The sequence below is a fragment of the Salvelinus namaycush genome, chromosome 5, assembly GCF_016432855.1.
Source record: "Salvelinus namaycush isolate Seneca chromosome 5, SaNama_1.0, whole genome shotgun sequence".
Lineage (NCBI taxonomy): Eukaryota > Metazoa > Chordata > Actinopteri > Salmoniformes > Salmonidae > Salvelinus > Salvelinus namaycush.
In genome coordinates this window covers 62,132,923-62,149,976 of record NC_052311.1, presented here as the reverse complement: position 1 = coordinate 62,149,976, position 17,054 = coordinate 62,132,923, and the positions used below count along the sequence as shown (strand labels likewise).

Sequence of the window (17,054 nt, the reverse complement as noted above, 5' to 3'; positions counted from 1 at the left end):
TGTTTTCAGTCTTTTGGTCCCAGCTTTGATGCACCTGTACTGACCTCGCCTTCTGGATGATAGCGGGGTGAACAGGCAGTGGCTCGGGTGGTTGTTGTCCTTGATTATCTTTTTGGCCTTCCTGACAGGTGCTGTAGGTGTCCTGGAGGGCAGGTAGTTTTCCTGGCACCACACTCCCAGCGCCCTCACCTCCTCACTGTAGGCTGTCTTGTCGTTGTTGGTAATCAAGCCTACTACTGTTGTGTCGTCTGTAAACTTGATGATTGAGTTGGAAGCGTGATTGGCCACGCAGTCATGGGTGAATAGGGACTACAGGAGGGGTCTGAGCATGCACCCTTGTGGGGCCCCAGTGTTGAGGATCAGTGAAGGTGTCGTTTCCTACCTTCACCACCTGGGGGCGGCTCGTTAGGAAGGCCAGTACCCATTTGCACAGGGAGGGGTTCAGACGCAGGGCCTCGAGCTTAATGATGATCTTGGAGGGTACTATGATGTTGAATGCTGAGCTTTAGTCAGTGAACAGCATTCTTACATAGGTAATCCTCTTGTCCAGATGGGATAGGACAGTGTGATGGCGATTGCATCGTCTGTGGACCTATTGGGGCGGTAAACAAATTGAAGTGGGTCTAGGGTGACAGGTAAGGTGGAGGTGATATGGTCCTTGACTAGTCTCGCAAAGCACTTTATAATGACTGAAGTGAATGCTACGGGGCAATAGTCATTTAGTTCAGTTACCTTTGCCTTCTTGGGTACAGAAACAATGGTGGCCATCTTGAAGCATGTGGGGACAGCAGACTGGGATAGGGAGAGGTTGAATATGTGCCAGCTGATTGAATATGCCAGCTGGTCTGCGCATGCTCTGAGGACGCGGCTAGGGATGCCGTCTGGGCCAGCAGCCTTGAGAGGGTTAACACGTTTAAATGTCTTACGTCGGCCAGAGGAGAGCCCACAGTCCTTGGTAGCGGGTCATGTCAGTGGCACTGTATTATCATCAAAGAGGACAAAGAAGGTGTTTAACATGTCTGGAAGCAAGACGTCGGTGTCCGCGACGTGGATGTTTTTCCTTTTGTAGTCCGTGATTGTCTGTAGACTCTGCCACATACGTCTCGTGTCTGAGCCGTAGAATTGCGACTCCATTTTGTCTCTATACTGACGTTTCGCCTGTTTGATTGCCTTGAAGAGGAATGACTACTCTGTTTGTATTCTGCCATATTCCCAGTCACCTTGCCATGGTTAAATGCGATGGTTGGCACTTTCAGTTTTGCATAGAATGCTGCCATCTATACAACGTTTCTGGTTAGGGTAGGTTTTAATAGTGGATACACAGTGGATACAACATCTCCTATACACTTCCTCAGTTACCGTCTCGGTGTATTCGTCGATATTGTTCTCGGAAGCTACGATGGATATGTCTGTATGATGGATATTTCTGTATGATGGATGTCTGTATGCAACTACTATGAGATGGCTATCTCTGTCTGCAGCGCTTCATGAAACACTCAAAACATCATAAGACTCCCTATGAGTTAACTTCTCTAGGGTAGGGGGCAGCATTCTGAATTTTGGATGAAAAGCATGCCCAAATTAAACTGCCAGCTACTCAACCCCAGAAGATAACATATGCATATTATTAGTAGATATGGATAGAAAACACTCTGAAGTTTCTAAAACTGTTTGAATTATGTCTGTGAGTATAACATAACTTATTTAGCAGGCGAAACCCCGAGGACAAACCATTCAGATTCTTTTGTTTTTGAGGTTACTCTCTTTTCAATGAGTTTCATTGGGAAACCAGATTTCTAAGGGACCTGCTTGCAGTTCCTACCGCTTCCACTGGATGTCAACAGTCTTGAGAAATTGGTTGAGGTTATTCCTTTGTGTAATGAAGAAGTACGGCCATCTTGAACGAGAGTCACTTGAAGTGTCCTGTTAGATAGAAGCGCGTGACCAGAAAGCTAGCTACAGTTGGTTTTAATCCTGTATTGAACACAGATCATCCCGTCTTCAATTTTATCGATTATTAACATTACAAAATACTAAAAGTTGTATTACAAAAGTAGTTTGACATTTTTTGGCAAAGTTTACAGGTAACCTTTGAGATATTTTGTAGTCACGTTTGAGCAAGTTGGAACCTGTGTTTTTCTGGATCAAAAGCGCCAAATAAATGGACATTTTGGATATATATCGACGGAATTAATCGAACAAAAGGACCATTTGTGATGTTTATGGGACAAATTGGAGTGCCAACAACAGAAGCTCGTCAAAGGTAAGGCATGAATTATATTTTTATTTCTGCGTTTTGTGTCGCGCCTGCATGGTTGAAATATGCTTCTCTGTCTTTGTTTACTATTGTGCTATCCTCAGATAATAGCATCGTTTGCTTTCGCCGAAAAGCCTATTTGAATTCTGACATGTTGGCTGGATTCACAACCAGAGTAGCTTTAATTTGGTATCTTTCATGTGTGATTTAATGAAAGTTTGATTTTTATAGTAATTTTCATAGTAATTAATTTTAATTTGGCGCTCTGCATTTTCTCTGGCTTTTTGCCAAGTGAGACAGTAGGGTCCCGCCTAAACTCAGATTTTTGGATATAAATATGAACTTTACCGAACAAAACATACATGTATTGTGTACAATGAAGTCCTATGAGTGTCATCTGATGAAGATCATCAAAGGTTAGTGATTAAATTTATCTCTTTCTGCTTTTTGTTACTCCTCTCTTTGGCTGGAAATATGGCTGTCTTTTTCTGTGACTTGGCTCATACCTAACATAATCGTTTGGTGTGCTTTTGTCGTAAAACCTTTTTGAAATCGGACACTTTGGCTGGATTTACAACAAGTGTATCTTTAAAATGGTGCAAAATACTTGTATGTTTGAGGAATTTAAATTATGGGATTTCTGTTGTTTTGAATTTGGCGCCCTGCAGTTTCACTGGCTGTTGACGAGGTGGGACGCTACCGTCCCACATACCCTAGAGAAGTTAAGAGCTAAATGTAGTTCTTTCACAGACACCTCAAATAATGCACATCAGTAGCATCTGTAATAAGTGTAACCTGCTATAGCTCACTGTACATGCAACAGTAAATCACACAGAATATTCCATACTTTACCTTGTCCTTGACCGGTGAATGCCAATACACAGAACAGCATTAGCATCTTTAATCCCATTCCTATGGCCACAATATCCTTGTGAATGTGCAATAAAACCTCTGCAGCTTCTGCTGAATGAACAACTAACCTCTGCAGTTACTTCAGCCCTTTATATAGACGTGTGTCTCAATCTGAGATGAAAGGGCCATGTTGTATGAAGCCCGTGCCCCTACCTAAACCAACACCTGCCTTGTGGCTTGTGTTATATACGCCAAGCGTTTTGGAAAGAGTGGACGTTGGCCAAAACAGCACCTCATAGTGCTACTGATGAGTGAAGTCAGCCTGACAGGTGGATGAGGGCCCTTTATGATACTGACCTGTGATAGACACTATGACAAAACACTCTTCTGCCTTCATGGCTTATGTTCAATAAATATACCTTCTTTGAGAGCAAACTAGCAAATAACATTCATTAAATAGAATGTTCACCTGAAGACTTGAAGGCAGCTTGAAACTGTCAGCCAGACACTGTGATTGTGTTTCCTTGGCAAACATGAAGACAATGATCAAATGTTCCTCTAGCAAAACAATGAGGAAATTAAAGCATCATTGATCTGATAGGTCAATATGTTGCCCAGATCATCATTCAAGCGATTAGGCCAAACTAAAATGACAGTTTGTGTGAAAGGGTTAGAGAAGTTCTGTTTGCACCTAGTCAAATCTCACATTGACTATCACAGGACATGAACATTCTTTCACGGCATAATGGTTTGATGCTTGCTGGATTCCATTAATCAGTCACGGTATTGGGCTCCACACCGCTACGCTGGATTGGCTGGATCATTCACCCCCATGTCGATGATATCTCTGATTCTCTGAAGACCAACTTAAAAACAGATATTTACACTTGGTCTCTTGAGCATGTTAGAAGCTATATAGTGGAACTGGTAAATAAATACTTCTTGACAACTGACACTGCCAACTAACCATACAAAGGAGTGGGTCCAATGTCTCATCACAGTACAGTGTGTCACTAGACAGCTCTCTTGTGGTTCTCTGCTCAGACATAACTCAAGGTGTGGTATCTTGGATGTGCTCAGAACATCACACGCAGGTATAAAACTGTTTGGTCATCCCAATTCAATAAATCTCACCATTATTGTGTACTCTGTTAGAATCGGCTAACCTTTGAACATTGAGATATTAAATGATAAAGAAGAAGCCTTGAATAGAAAGAGTCTGTAGAAAGCCAGAAGGCTTTGGAATGTGTTTGATGGAGAGGAGAGCGACGTATTGATATAGGGAAGACAGATGGATATCTGTGGATTAGGTGAAGGAGGGGTTGAGGTCAGGAGGTGAGGTCAGTTCCCCTTAAGGGAGTAATCAGGGTTTAGTATCTGGTTACCTTCTTCCTGTTGGGCTAAAACTATAAGGAATGGAGAGAGGAAGTGTCTTAAGTAGGATGTATATAACTGTGATGGAGAGAAATGTTTTGCTGTCTGATTACAGCTGACCAGAACCTTTGGGAAGAATTAAACTTGGTTAAAGCTTCTCTAGTGTCCGTGGGTTATTTACTGAAAAATAAGAACCTAACAACTCTCACCGCACCCATTAGTTTGAGTACATTAAGCAATCAAACACACACACACAGGACGTTTTGACAAGCTACAGCTGAAGGTCAATTATGTTATTATTTTGGTTTAAAAACTTTTCTTTGCAGAACCATCGTGCAGACACACTTCAGTGGTTGAAAGCTGCAAACAAAGAAGCAATGTCCATAGTGTAAGCCTTCATTGGTTTTAATGCATTGCATTTTGACATCACATATTCCACAATCAACATTCAAAATACAGAGGCAGGTAGGACTACACAGGCAGTATATACAAACAGTCAAAGCAGCCTTTTACAGGGAGTCTTGGGTCTCGTGGGGGGACTGCCTTTGAATAAAGAGTATAAGCTAGCTACAACACATCCATACACACTGACTATGGTATCATATCCAAGCCAAATACCCACCAGTCTCAGCGCTACTTTGAAATGCCCTCATCGTTCACTCCAAAAACACCATACCCTTCCCTTTCATTCTCCATATTTGTACAGCCAAAATAAGACATATTGAGGGTAAATCTTCACAAGAAACAAAAAGTTATGGTTGTAAACAGATACCGGAAACAAGTAATGCTTTAACAGTGGAGCCAACTGGCCAAGTGACGCCTTGTTGCATCGTCAACATAAATGGTCTCTGTGTCTAAACACATGATACCATTAAAGGGATTTTAAATGATACTATTAGTAACCAATCAGATCAATAGGACTGTATATGTTTTCAAAGTTAAGAGAAAAAGACAGGAAATGTGGGTATTTTGACAGAGGAAACAAAACAAACCTTTAGGATGGTAGCTTTTCAGATTCTCCTAACCTTTGTGGGGAAGCTCTTATAATGTATCTATCAGCCAGAGGAGAGAGATCCTGGCATATTATTCATCATATCCACCATACAGTATGAAACTAAAGAGGATAATCTCTCAAATCAGCTCAATCAAATCTCAGTTGGTGATAAGCAGTGAAATCTGACTAGCAACACAGATGTTTGATCCTATTAGTGCTTAGTGGTCTTCTACTAAGCCATTTTGGTGGTAAGTTACAGTATCGTCCCATAGAATAGAGTTGTGCAGTGGTTACCAACCCTGGTTCTGGAAAGCCTTTCAAGAGAAGGCTTTTCTTCCAGCCCAGCATTCAACACATTCAACCAATCAAGGACTAGATATTATTTGAATCATGGGATGGAACAAAAGGCTGTACTAAAATACTAAGTGTTCTTATTAAAGTAGTGAATGTGCTAAAAGCCTGTACTCTTGTGGCTCTCCAGGACCAGTGTTTTTACCTCTGATGTAGTGAGTCATTTGGTCATTGGCCATCAGTTCTCCATCAGTTGGTCTTTGGCCTTCAGTTTTCAGCCTGTTTCTCCAGCAGGCCCTTGAGGTGGGTGTGTAGCGGCTGGCACACAGCCTGGTAGCCCTGCGGGGTGAGGTGGAGGTAGTCATACAGGTCCTGGTGGGAGATGCTGCCGTCCGAGTGCACCAAGCCGGGGTCCACATTGAGGAGGGAGGCGTGGGGGAGAGAGGACACAGCCTCCTGAACCAGCTTGTTGACCTGGGCGTTCCTCTCCCGCAGGGAGTTGGGCATCTTACCCCTGGGTAGCACTCCCTGTGGTTGGAAACATACATGATAGCACAGGAGGCTGCTGAGAGGCGAAGAGCTCACAATAATGTCCGGAATGGAGCAAATGGAATGGCATCAAACACCTGAAAACCATGTGTGATAGCATTCCACTGATTCAGCTCCAGCCATTACCACAAGTCCGTTCTCCCAAATTAAGGTCCCACCAACCCCCTGTGCATTGTAGTCACTAGATTCCCATGCTAGAAAGGACAAATGTGCCAATATGGTTAGCAATGATAATGGAGTCCATAAAGTATGCAGTTCATAATTTAAGTTTGTGTTATCAAAAAGGTTAATGGTTGTAAAGGGGATTTTCCAGGTGAACAAAACAGAGAGCAGTCAATCATATTAATCTAAATCCTTTCAGTTTATTACAAGAATTCAAGGAGAACATCTCCAGAAAAGAAGCCAAGAGAAGTGTCTAACGAATTTCTCTTAGAAGGCGCTTATATTTTTTATTTTACCTTTATTTAACCAGGTAGGCTAGTTGAGAACAAGTTCTCATTTACAAATGAGCAGTTCGACACAAACAACAGAGTTACTCATGGAATAAACATACAGTCAATAATACAGTAGAAAAAAAAGAAGTATATATACAGTGTGTGCAAATGAAGTAAGGGAGGTAAGGCAATAAAATAGGCCATAGTGGTGAGGTAATTACGATATAGCAATTAAACACTGGAGTGGTAGATGTGCAGAAGATGAATGTGCAAGTAAAGATACTGGGGTGCAAAGGGGCAAAATAAATACAGTATGGGGATGAGGTAGTTGGATTGGCTATTTACAGATGGGCTATGTACAGGTTCAATGATCTGTGAGCTGCTCTCACAGCTGGTGCTTGAAGTTAGTGAGGGAGATAAGAGACTCCAGCTTCAGCGACTTTTGCAGTTCGATCCAGTCATTGGCAGCAGAGAACTGGAAGGAAAGGCGGCCAAAGGGGAAGTGGCTTTGGGGATGACCAGTGAAATATACCTGCTGGAGCGCGTGCTGCGGGTGGGTGCTGCTATGAGATAAGGCGGGGCTTTACCTAGCAAAGAATTGTAGATGACCTGGAGCCAGTGGGTTTGGCGACGAGTATGAAGCGAGGGCCAGCCAACGAGAGCATACAGGTCGCAGTGGTGGGTAGTATATGGTGCTTTGGTGACAAAATGGATGGCACTGTGATAGACTACATCCAATTTACTGAGTAGAGTGTTGGAGGCTATTTTGTAAATGACAATGCCGAAGTCGAGGATCGGTAGGATAGTCAGTTTTACGAGGGTATGTTTGGCAGCATGAGTGAAGGATGCTTTGTTGCGAAATAGGAAGCCGATTCTAGATTTAATTTTGGATTGGAGATGCTTAATGTGCGTCTGGAAGGAGAGTTTACAGTCTAACCAACACCAACACCCACATATTCTAGGTCAGAACCGTCCAGAGTAGTGATGGACGGGCGGGCAGTGATCGGTTGAAGAGCATGCATTTAGTTTTACTTGCATTTAAGAGCAGTTGGAGGCCATGGAAGGAGAGTTGTATGCCATTGAAGCTCGTCTGGAGGTTAGTTGGCACAGTGTCCAAAGAAGGGCCAGAAGTATACAGAATGGTGTCGTCTGCGTAGAGGTGGATCAGAGAATCACCCGCAGCAAGAGCGACATCATTGATGTATACAGAGAAGAGAGTTGGCCCGAGAATTTAACCCTGTGGCACCCCCATAGAAACTGCCAGAGGTCCGGACAACAGGCCCTCCGATTTGACACACTGAACTCTGTCTGAGGAGTAGTTGGTGAACCAGGCGAGGCAGTCATTTTAGAAACCAAGGCTGTGGAGTCTGCCGATAAGAATGTGGTGATTGACAGAGTCGAAAGCCTTGGCCAGGTCAATAAATACGGCTGCACAGTATTGTCTTATCGATGACAGTTTTGATATTGTTTAGGACCTTGAGCGTGGCTGAGGTGCATCCATGACCAGCTCGGAAGCCAGATTGCATAGCGGAGAAGGTACGGTGGGATTCGAAATGGTCGGTGATCTGTTTGTTAACTTGGCTTTCAAAGATCTTAGAAAGGCAGGGTAGGATAGATATAGGTCTGTAGCAGTTTGGGTCTAGAGTGTCTCCCCCTTTGAAGAGGAGGATGACCGCGGCAGCTTTCCAATCTTTGGGGATCTCAGACGATACGAAAGAGAGATTGAACAGGCTAGTAATAGGGGTTGCAACAATTGCGGCAGATAATTTTAGAAAGAGAGGGTCCAGATTGTCTAGCCCGGCTGATTTGTAGGGGTCCAGAATTTGCAGCCCTTTCAGAACATCAGCCACCTGGATTTGGGTGAAGGAGAAATGGGGAGGCTTGGGCGAGTTGCAGTGGGGGGGTACAAGGCAGTTGACCGGGATAGGAGTAGCTAGGTGGAAAGCATGGCCAGCCGTAGAAAAATGCTTATTGAAATTCTCAATTATCGTGGATTTATCAGTGGTGACAGTGTTTCCTAGCCTTCAGTGCAGTGGGCAGCTGGGAGGAGGTGCTCTTATTCTCCATGGACTTTAGTGTCCCATAACTTTTGGGAGTTTGTGCTACAGGATGCAAATTTCTGTTTGAAAAAGCTAACCTTAGCTTTCCTAACTGCTTGTGTATATTGGTTTCTAACTTTCCTGAAAAGTTGCAATTCGCAGGGGCTATTTGATGCGAATGCAGTACACCACAGGATGTTTTTGTGCTTGTCAAGGGCAGTCAGGTCTGGAGTGAACCAAGGGCTATATCTGTTCCAGGTTAAAAAATAATAATAATAATGGGGCATACTTATTTAAGATGGTGAGGAACGCACTTTTAAAGAATAACCAGGCATCCTCTACTAACGGGATGAGGTCAATATCCTTCCAGGATACCCGGGCCAGGCCTGCTCACTGAAGTGTTTTAGGGAGCGTTTGACAGTGATGAGGGGTGGTCGTTTGACCGCAGACCCATTATGGGTGCAGGCAATGAGGCAGTGATCGCTGAGATCTTGGTTGAAGACAGCAGAGGTGTATTTGGAGGGCATGTTGGTTAGGATGATGTCTATGCCCGTGTTTACGGATTTGGGGTTGTACCTGGTAGGTTCATTGATAGATCATTTGTGTGAGATTGAGGGCATCAAGCTTAGATTGTAGGATGGCCGGGGTGTTAAGCATGTTCCAGCTTAGGTCATCTAGCAGCACGAGCTCTGAAGATAGATGGGGGACAATCAATTCACATTTGGTGTCCAAGGCACAGCTGGGGGCAGAAGGTGGTCTATAACAAGTGGAAACAGTGAGAGACTTGTTTCTGGAAAGGTGGATTTTTAGAAGTAGAACCTTGAATTGTTTGGGCACAGACCTGGATAGTATAACATAACTCTACAGGCTATCTCTGCAGTAGATTGCCACTCTGCCCCCTTTGGCCGTTCTATCTTGTCGGAAAATGTTATAGTTAGGGATGGAAATTTCAGGGGTTTTGGTGGTCTTCCTAAGCCAGGATTCAGACACGGCTAGGACATCCGGGTTGGCAGAGTGTGCTAAGGCAGTGAATAAAACAAACTTGGGGGGGAGGCTTCTAATGTTAACATACATGAAACAAAGGCTTTTACAGTTACAGAAGTCAACAAATGGGAGCGCCTGGGGAATGGGAGTGGAGCTAAGCACTGCTGGGCTTGGATTAACCTCTACATCACCAGAGGAAGAGTAGGATAAGGGTACGGCTAAAGGCTATAAGAACTGGTCGTCTAGTACATTCGGAACAGAGAGTAAAAGGAGCATGTTTCTGGGCGCGATAGAATAGATTCAAGGCATAATGTACAGACAAAGGTATGGTAGGATGTGAATACAGTGGAGGTAAACCAAGGCATAGAGTGACGATGAGAGAGATATTGTCTCTAGAAACATCATTTAAACCAGGTGATGTCACTGCTTGTGTGGGAGGTGGAACTGAAGGTTTAGCTAAGGCATATTGAGCAGGGCTAGAGGCTCTACAGTGAAATAAGACAATAATCACTAACCAGAAGAGCAATGTACAAGGCATATTGACATTAGGGAGAAGTATGCGTAGCCGATTGATCATAGATGTCCAGTGAGTAGTTAAGCTGGCTGGAGACACGGCGATTCAGACAACCAGCGGGCCGGGGCTAGCAAGCTAGCAGAATGGCCTTAGAGGTACTTCTCGACGGAAGAGGTCTGTTGTAGCCTCCTCATGCGGAGCCTCGCCGTGATGGATTAGTAGGGTTCCGTGTAGTAAAGGTGCCCAGTCCAATTGGCAAAATAGGTATAGTGGCCCAAGAAAATTGGCCGATGGACCTATTCAGCTAACAGTCCGATATGCCCTAGACAGCTAGCGGGCCGTGGCTGGCAGGCTAGCAGATGACGTCGCAACGGAGGGGCTTGTTGCAAAAAGAACCCTCGGGCAGATTACGTCGGAAGTCCAGTCGTGATGGATTAGCAGGGCTTCGTGTAGTGAAAGAGGTCCAGGCCAATTGGAAAAATAGGTATTGTAGCCCAATGAGTGGCTGAAGGACCTCTTCAGCTAGCCGGGAGATGGGCCTAGCATGGGAAAGCTCAAGGCTAATTGGTGCTTGAGACAGAGACGTTAGCCAGGAGTAGCAACTCGGATTGCAGCTAGCTAGCTGCGATGATCCAGTTGAAAAGGTTCAGAGCTTGAAGTAGGAATCCAGGGATATGGAGAGAAAATAAGTCCGGTATGCTCTGGTTTGAATCGTGTTCAAACTGATACAAACTGGCGAGAGATTTCCGAGCTAGAGGTTAGCTGATGTCCGCTAGCAGTGGTTAGCTGACTACTACCTAGTAGCTAGTTAGCTGGTTTCTGGTTCAAAAGTAAAGAAAAATACTTGAGAAAATAGCAGAACATACCACATTGGGTGAGGCGGGTTGCAGGAGAGTATATTGAAGTTGAGGTTTAGGAAAAATATAAAAAAGATATGCAATAAAAAAGATATATACATGGGACACGGGACAAGACGAGGACAAAGACATCTGACTGCTACGCCATCTTGGAATCTTGGAATATATTAATCCTACAGCACTGAGTGTTGACTAAACACCAGCCCGAAGGAAGTCACAACATCAGCGGCTACAGAATCACAGTGTAACAGATACAGTTGAAGACGGAAGTAAACATACACTTAGGTTGGAGTCATTAAAACCCGTTTATCAACCACTCCACAAATTTCTTGTTAACAAACTACAGTTTTGGCAAGTTGGTTAGGACATCTACTTTGTGCATGACAAGTAATTTTTCCAACAAATGTTTACAGACAGATAATTTCACTGTATCACAATTCCAGTGGGTCAGAAGTTTACATACACTAAGTTGACTCTGCCTTTAAACAGCTTGGAAAATTCCAGAAAATTATGTCATGGCTTTACAAGCTTCTGATAGGCAAATTGACATAATTTGAGTCAATTGGAGGTGTACCTGTGGACGTATTTCAAGGCCTACCTTCAAACTCAGTGCCTCCTTGCTTGACATCATGGGAAAATCAAAAGAAATCAGCCAAGACCTCAGAAAAAAATTGTAGACCTCCACAAGTCTGGTTCATCCTTGGGAGCAATTTCCAAATGCCTGAAGGTACCACGTTCATCTGTACAAACAATAGTACGCAAGTATAAACACCATGGGACCACGCAGCCGTCATTACCGCTCAGGAAGGAGACGCTTTCTGTCTCCTAGAGATGAACGTACTTTGGTGCAAAAAGTGCAAATCAATCCCACCCAGAACAACAGCAAAGGACCTTGTGAAGATGCTGAAGGAAACAGGTACAAAAGTATCTATATCCACAGTAAAACGAGTCCTATATCGACATATACTGAAAGGCCACTCAGCAAGAAAGAAGCCACTGCTCCAAAACCGCCATAAAAAAGCCAGACTATGGTTTGCAACTGCACATGAGGACAAAGATCGTACTTTTTGGAGAAATGTCCTCTGGTCTGATGAAACAAAAATAGAACTGTTTGGCCATAATGACCATCGTTATGTTTGGAGGGAAAAGGGGGAGGCTTGTAAGTCGAGGAACACCTTCCCAACCGTGAAGCACGGGAATGGCAGCATCATGTTGTGGGGGTGCTTTGCTGCAGGAGGGACTGGTGCACTTCACAAAATAGATGGCATCATGAGGTGGAAAATTATGTGGATATATTGAAGCAACATCTCAAGACATCAGTCAGAAAGTTAAAGCTTGGTCGCAAATGGGTCTTCCAAATGGACAATGACCCCAAGCATACTTCCAAAGTTGTGGCAAAATGGCTTAAGGACAACAAAGTCAAGGTATTGGAGTGGCCATCACAAAGCCCTGACCTCAATCCCATAGAAAATGTGTGGGCAGAACTGAAAAAGCGTGTGTGAGCAAGAAGGCCTACAAACCTGACTCAGTTACACCAGCTCTGTCAGAAGGAATGGGCCAAAATTCACCCAACTTATTGTGGGAAGCTTGTGGAAGGCTACCCGACACGTTTGACCCAAGTTAAACAATTTAAAGTCAATGCTACCGACTACAAATTGAGTGTATGTAAACATCTGACCCACTGGGAATGTGATGAAGGAAATAAAAGCTGAAATAAATCTTTCTTTCTACTATTATTCTGATATTTCACATTCTTAAAATAAAGTGGTGATCCTAACTGACCTAAGACAGGGAATTTTTACTAGGATTAAATGTCAGGAATTGTGAAAAACTGAGTTTAAATGTATTTGGCTAAGGTGTATGTAAACTTCCAACTTCAACTGTACATTATCATTGTGTCCTCAGCGAAGTCTGGCAGCAAACTTTAACCAGAACATTCCACACCGGCAGACATTTGATATTGGCAGTTAAACAGGTCAAAGATAGAACATCAGTACTTAGTAACAGTAAATCAAATACAGGAAAATTATTAATCAAACATTTCCCATTAATGGTTTAAGTCACATTTGTGGTAGAAAAGAGGTAATACAACCTACCAGTACGAGAGTGTAAGCCTTCGGCAGCTTGTCCTTGATGAGTTGGACTATGGCCATGATGCCTCCACAGATCTGTTCTGCAGTGTGACCATGATTATTGGTGCCCACCCACAGCACCACAACCTGGTGGAGGCAGAGGCACAAACATCAACTTGGTGGGCAGTTTCATTCATACCACTTGATTTAAAAGCATGTTGAATGATTGATACTGAAAGTGCTTTTTGGCCCAGGAACAGGCTTGGGACCATGGGTCTGTGCAGCCATTAGGGTTTAAATCTGAACAATGAGGAGTGTATGATCAACTCTAATGTAACATCCTAACATGTTGTCTGTATGTATACATGCCTTTGGGCTGATGTGGGCCAACTCTCCATTGCTCAATCTCCACAAGACATGCTGTGTTGCATCACCTCCCACCCCAAAGTTGAGAGCGTGGAGAGGGGAAAACAGGTCTCGCCACACCTGACAAAGACACATCAACACCATTATGTCAACTAGCATAACATAGCAGCTAACATGTACTTTCTTCAGACTTGTAATCAGAAAATATTTCAATGTGCCAAATGATGTTAGCTTCAGTTTCAAACAACAAACGTCACCAATGTTTGCAGTCCCCTTACAGCTGTCAGGATAGAGAGATTACCTCAAACTGGTGCAAGAGCTGGACAAGAGAGTCTCCTACAAACAGGACATCAGGCTCCTTGTCCTTGCTGTTAGACACAAAGTGGTTATGCTGTATGCAGAGGGAGAGAGGAATGGAGATACCTAGTCAATGCATTCAACCCGAAATGTGTCTTCCACATTTAACCTAACCACTCTGAATCAGGACACGAGAGGAAATTGACCTTCCAAGACTAGAACTACTGCTGTTCTAAAATGGCAGATGTAATGTATTGGTGAGGCAAACAGCAGGATACACACCAAAGACATCCATCGCCCATCTCCCTGGGTGTCCACACCAGGAGTGGGTGTGGCGGCGGGGTTGGAGTCTCCTGAGCTCATCACTTTGTCTGTCTAGTGTCAGAAAGAATCAAAGTGAAAATCATGGCTTGGTAGATTAGAGCTGATGGATGGATGCTTATTGTATGTGAATCAATAAAGCAACTAACTATAGGTAGCTAGCTAGGTCACTACAGTAGAATAGCGCAAAACAATTCCAAGTGAAATGTGTAACCCTATTCACAAATGGGCGTACACTGGCATTATGGGGGCTAATAATAATATATAACGAATAACGATGTCAGAAAATAATACTTTAGCACAAGTAACCAAAACACGAGCTAGCTAGCTGACCATTCCTGTAGCCTGGCATATTTCAAGCCAGGCTACAGGAATAGTCAGCTAGCTATACAGTACTGTAGCTAGCTAATCATTCAGTTAGTATAAAGTGCTATGAACCAATGATGCATTGGCAATGTGGTGCATCAACATACAGGCGTACAGACTTTTTCATATTAATAGGTGAGATCGCTGAATAGCTAACAATTATTATTGTTTTACAATACCGTAATGGTGGTTCGGTCGGTCCGCCTGATGTTCCTGAAAGTAACATTTCAAGTCACTACAGAATGTACCATTGGCCACTCATAGGTGAGCTACTTCAGTAAAATACCGTTTTGTTTTCAGTCTAGTAATATGTGTACGCATATAAGTAGTAATGTGTATGATTACCTCCCTAAAACGCGATTTTCACAGTAAATTACGGCTATCAACGTGACTGCCAAAGGGAATTATAGTTGCGGATAAAATGTAGCCTACCTCCGCATGTCTAGATTTGGACTAGTTCGATGGTGTTCACGAGGTAAGAGGCGTGCCGCGGTTGCGCAGATTTGACGTTTTAGTCATTTAGCAGAAGCTCTTATTCAGAGCAATAGAGTTCTTACATTTTCATACTTTTCCCCGTACTTGTCCTCCGTGGGAATCGAACCCATAACCCTAAAGCTGGTAGGCGCCGTGCGCTGCTATGTGAGCTACACGGGACCAACTATCTGACAGACCATGAGAGCTTCTCAACTTCTTAATTCAAACATATAACTTTACAAAGACCTCTCGCATCATTAGTCAATCCAATCATGTCCATTTTACGTCTCCCCAATTTCACAAACGTGTATGGTTGTTTCATTGAACGTGATTGCAATTGCAAGATTGTTTAGTCAGCTACAACGTTACTCTGTATATTACATTTAGTTCGCCCTAGCTAGTTAGTCAACTGCACGTACCACTTGCTGAGGAAATTATGCAAATTAAATGTGCTATTTTACTAAATTTGGGGATATTGTTGAATATATCCTACACACACGCAGTCTCATTGATTAGCATCACTTTTTCAATGTGATATTGGCGGCTAGTCCGGGATTTTGCTGGGCAACCCAACAACTTCAAATGCAAAACTAGAACGTTTACCCCAACTTCCATTTTTGGATAGTTTGCGAAATTGTAGATTACACGTTTTCTGAGTCTTGCTAGCTAACGTTACAGTGTTGCGTTTACCAGTAATATTATGTATCAGGGTGTCTTTCTGTGTTGTCTTTTTTTAAATTTGCCTTGATTTCCTGCACGTGTGCCTTAATTTGTGTTAATGACCAAAATGATTGTTTTCCAATAATACTTATGCATGTGAACCAACAGCCATCTAGAATTGTTTTAAATTATTCAGTCTTTTCTGTGCACCTAGCATTCCACCTCATGATTAGCCATCTACATGGCAGAGCCTTAACAGAGAAGCAGAATGTCCTGCATGTTTTTAGCAAGCAATTCAAGTCTACAGATAAAACCTGTTGCCCAACCAACAGATCCACTCCACACTGCTGCTCTTCAAGCCATACCAAGAACACAGAAGCACAAAACAGCCAGATGAACAAGACCAAACGACTGAAAACACACAAAGAGAAGGACCCCTGTCATGGTTGCTGTCAAAGCAGCTGTTGCCCTCCTCCACGGAGAGATGCCCTGTTAGCCCGCGTCCTCCCCGCTGGGCTCTTGCCCAGCATCATCACGAACAACCGCCTCATCAGCCACCATGGCTTGTTCAACCATGAGGTGAACTCCATTGACATTGAGCGGCTGCTGAGTGAGCAGAGGAAGTTGGAGAAGCTTGGGCAACGCGGGGGGCGAGGCAAAACCACGGCTACTCTGCCTCCCCTTCCACCTTCATCTTCCCTTCCTTTCTCCTCTCCTGGGCCTGATTCAGATGTGGGTGAAGTTGCTGTTCCTGACAATGTATAGGAGGCTCCAGTTCAAGGGAGAGTAGAAAGAGTAGTAGCAAAGAGTAGTACTAAGGCCAACACGCGTGATGAGTGTAGGTCTAATTCAGAAAGCAGACTTTTTAAGTGTTCTCATGGGGATACACAAGAGGATTTCAGAAGAAAATTTACATCTATTCAGGTTTGTCTGGAGAAGAATGTAGCCAGTCACTCTAACAGCCAAGAGTCTGGTATCACACCAGGGCATACACATCACAGCGGTCTGACATCAGAGGGCGACGTAGTTACCCTATCATCCACAGAGAGTCCCTCACGTGTGGTACGAAACAAGAGCAAGGGGCCCAGGCCTGTAGTCCGTGAAACACTGTTGTCACCCAGTGGAAAGAATGAAAATGAGAGACCACCTGACACAAGGGCCGAGGTTAAGCCCGTTGTCCTCACTTTGGAGCAGACCCCCAAAAACAATGGACTTATTCTTCCACACACACAGCCATTCAGGCCCAGTCCAAACATCACAGTGTCTTCCTTCCCAGCAAGAGGTGGAAGCAGTGAGAGCTCAGACAATCAGATGCAGCAAACTGTCACCAACCCTGTCAGTGTGGTAGCTGTG

At 43.7% G+C, this 17,054-nt stretch overlaps 1 protein-coding gene across 2 annotated transcripts; it reads right to left on the bottom strand.

The window, feature by feature from the left end:
- Positions 1-4,865: 4,865 nt before the first annotated feature.
- Positions 4,866-14,990, bottom strand: LOC120048668 (platelet-activating factor acetylhydrolase IB subunit alpha1-like). 2 transcript variants are annotated; one of them, XM_038994783.1, is made up of 6 exons: positions 14,747-14,990; positions 14,163-14,251; positions 13,885-13,974; positions 13,587-13,703; positions 13,242-13,364; positions 4,866-6,296 (listed from the first exon to the last, which is right to left on the bottom strand). In XM_038994783.1, exons 2-6 carry the CDS (start codon positions 14,241-14,243, stop codon positions 6,036-6,038), a joined length of 672 nt encoding a protein of 223 aa, XP_038850711.1. In that variant the 5' UTR covers positions 14,244-14,251; positions 14,747-14,990; the 3' UTR covers positions 4,866-6,035. The 2 variants fall into 2 exon arrangements, with proteins under 2 accessions (XP_038850711.1, XP_038850710.1); XM_038994782.1 differs by having other exon boundaries at positions 14,163-14,255; positions 14,747-14,989.
- Between the last annotated feature and the right edge of the window lie 2,064 nt (positions 14,991-17,054).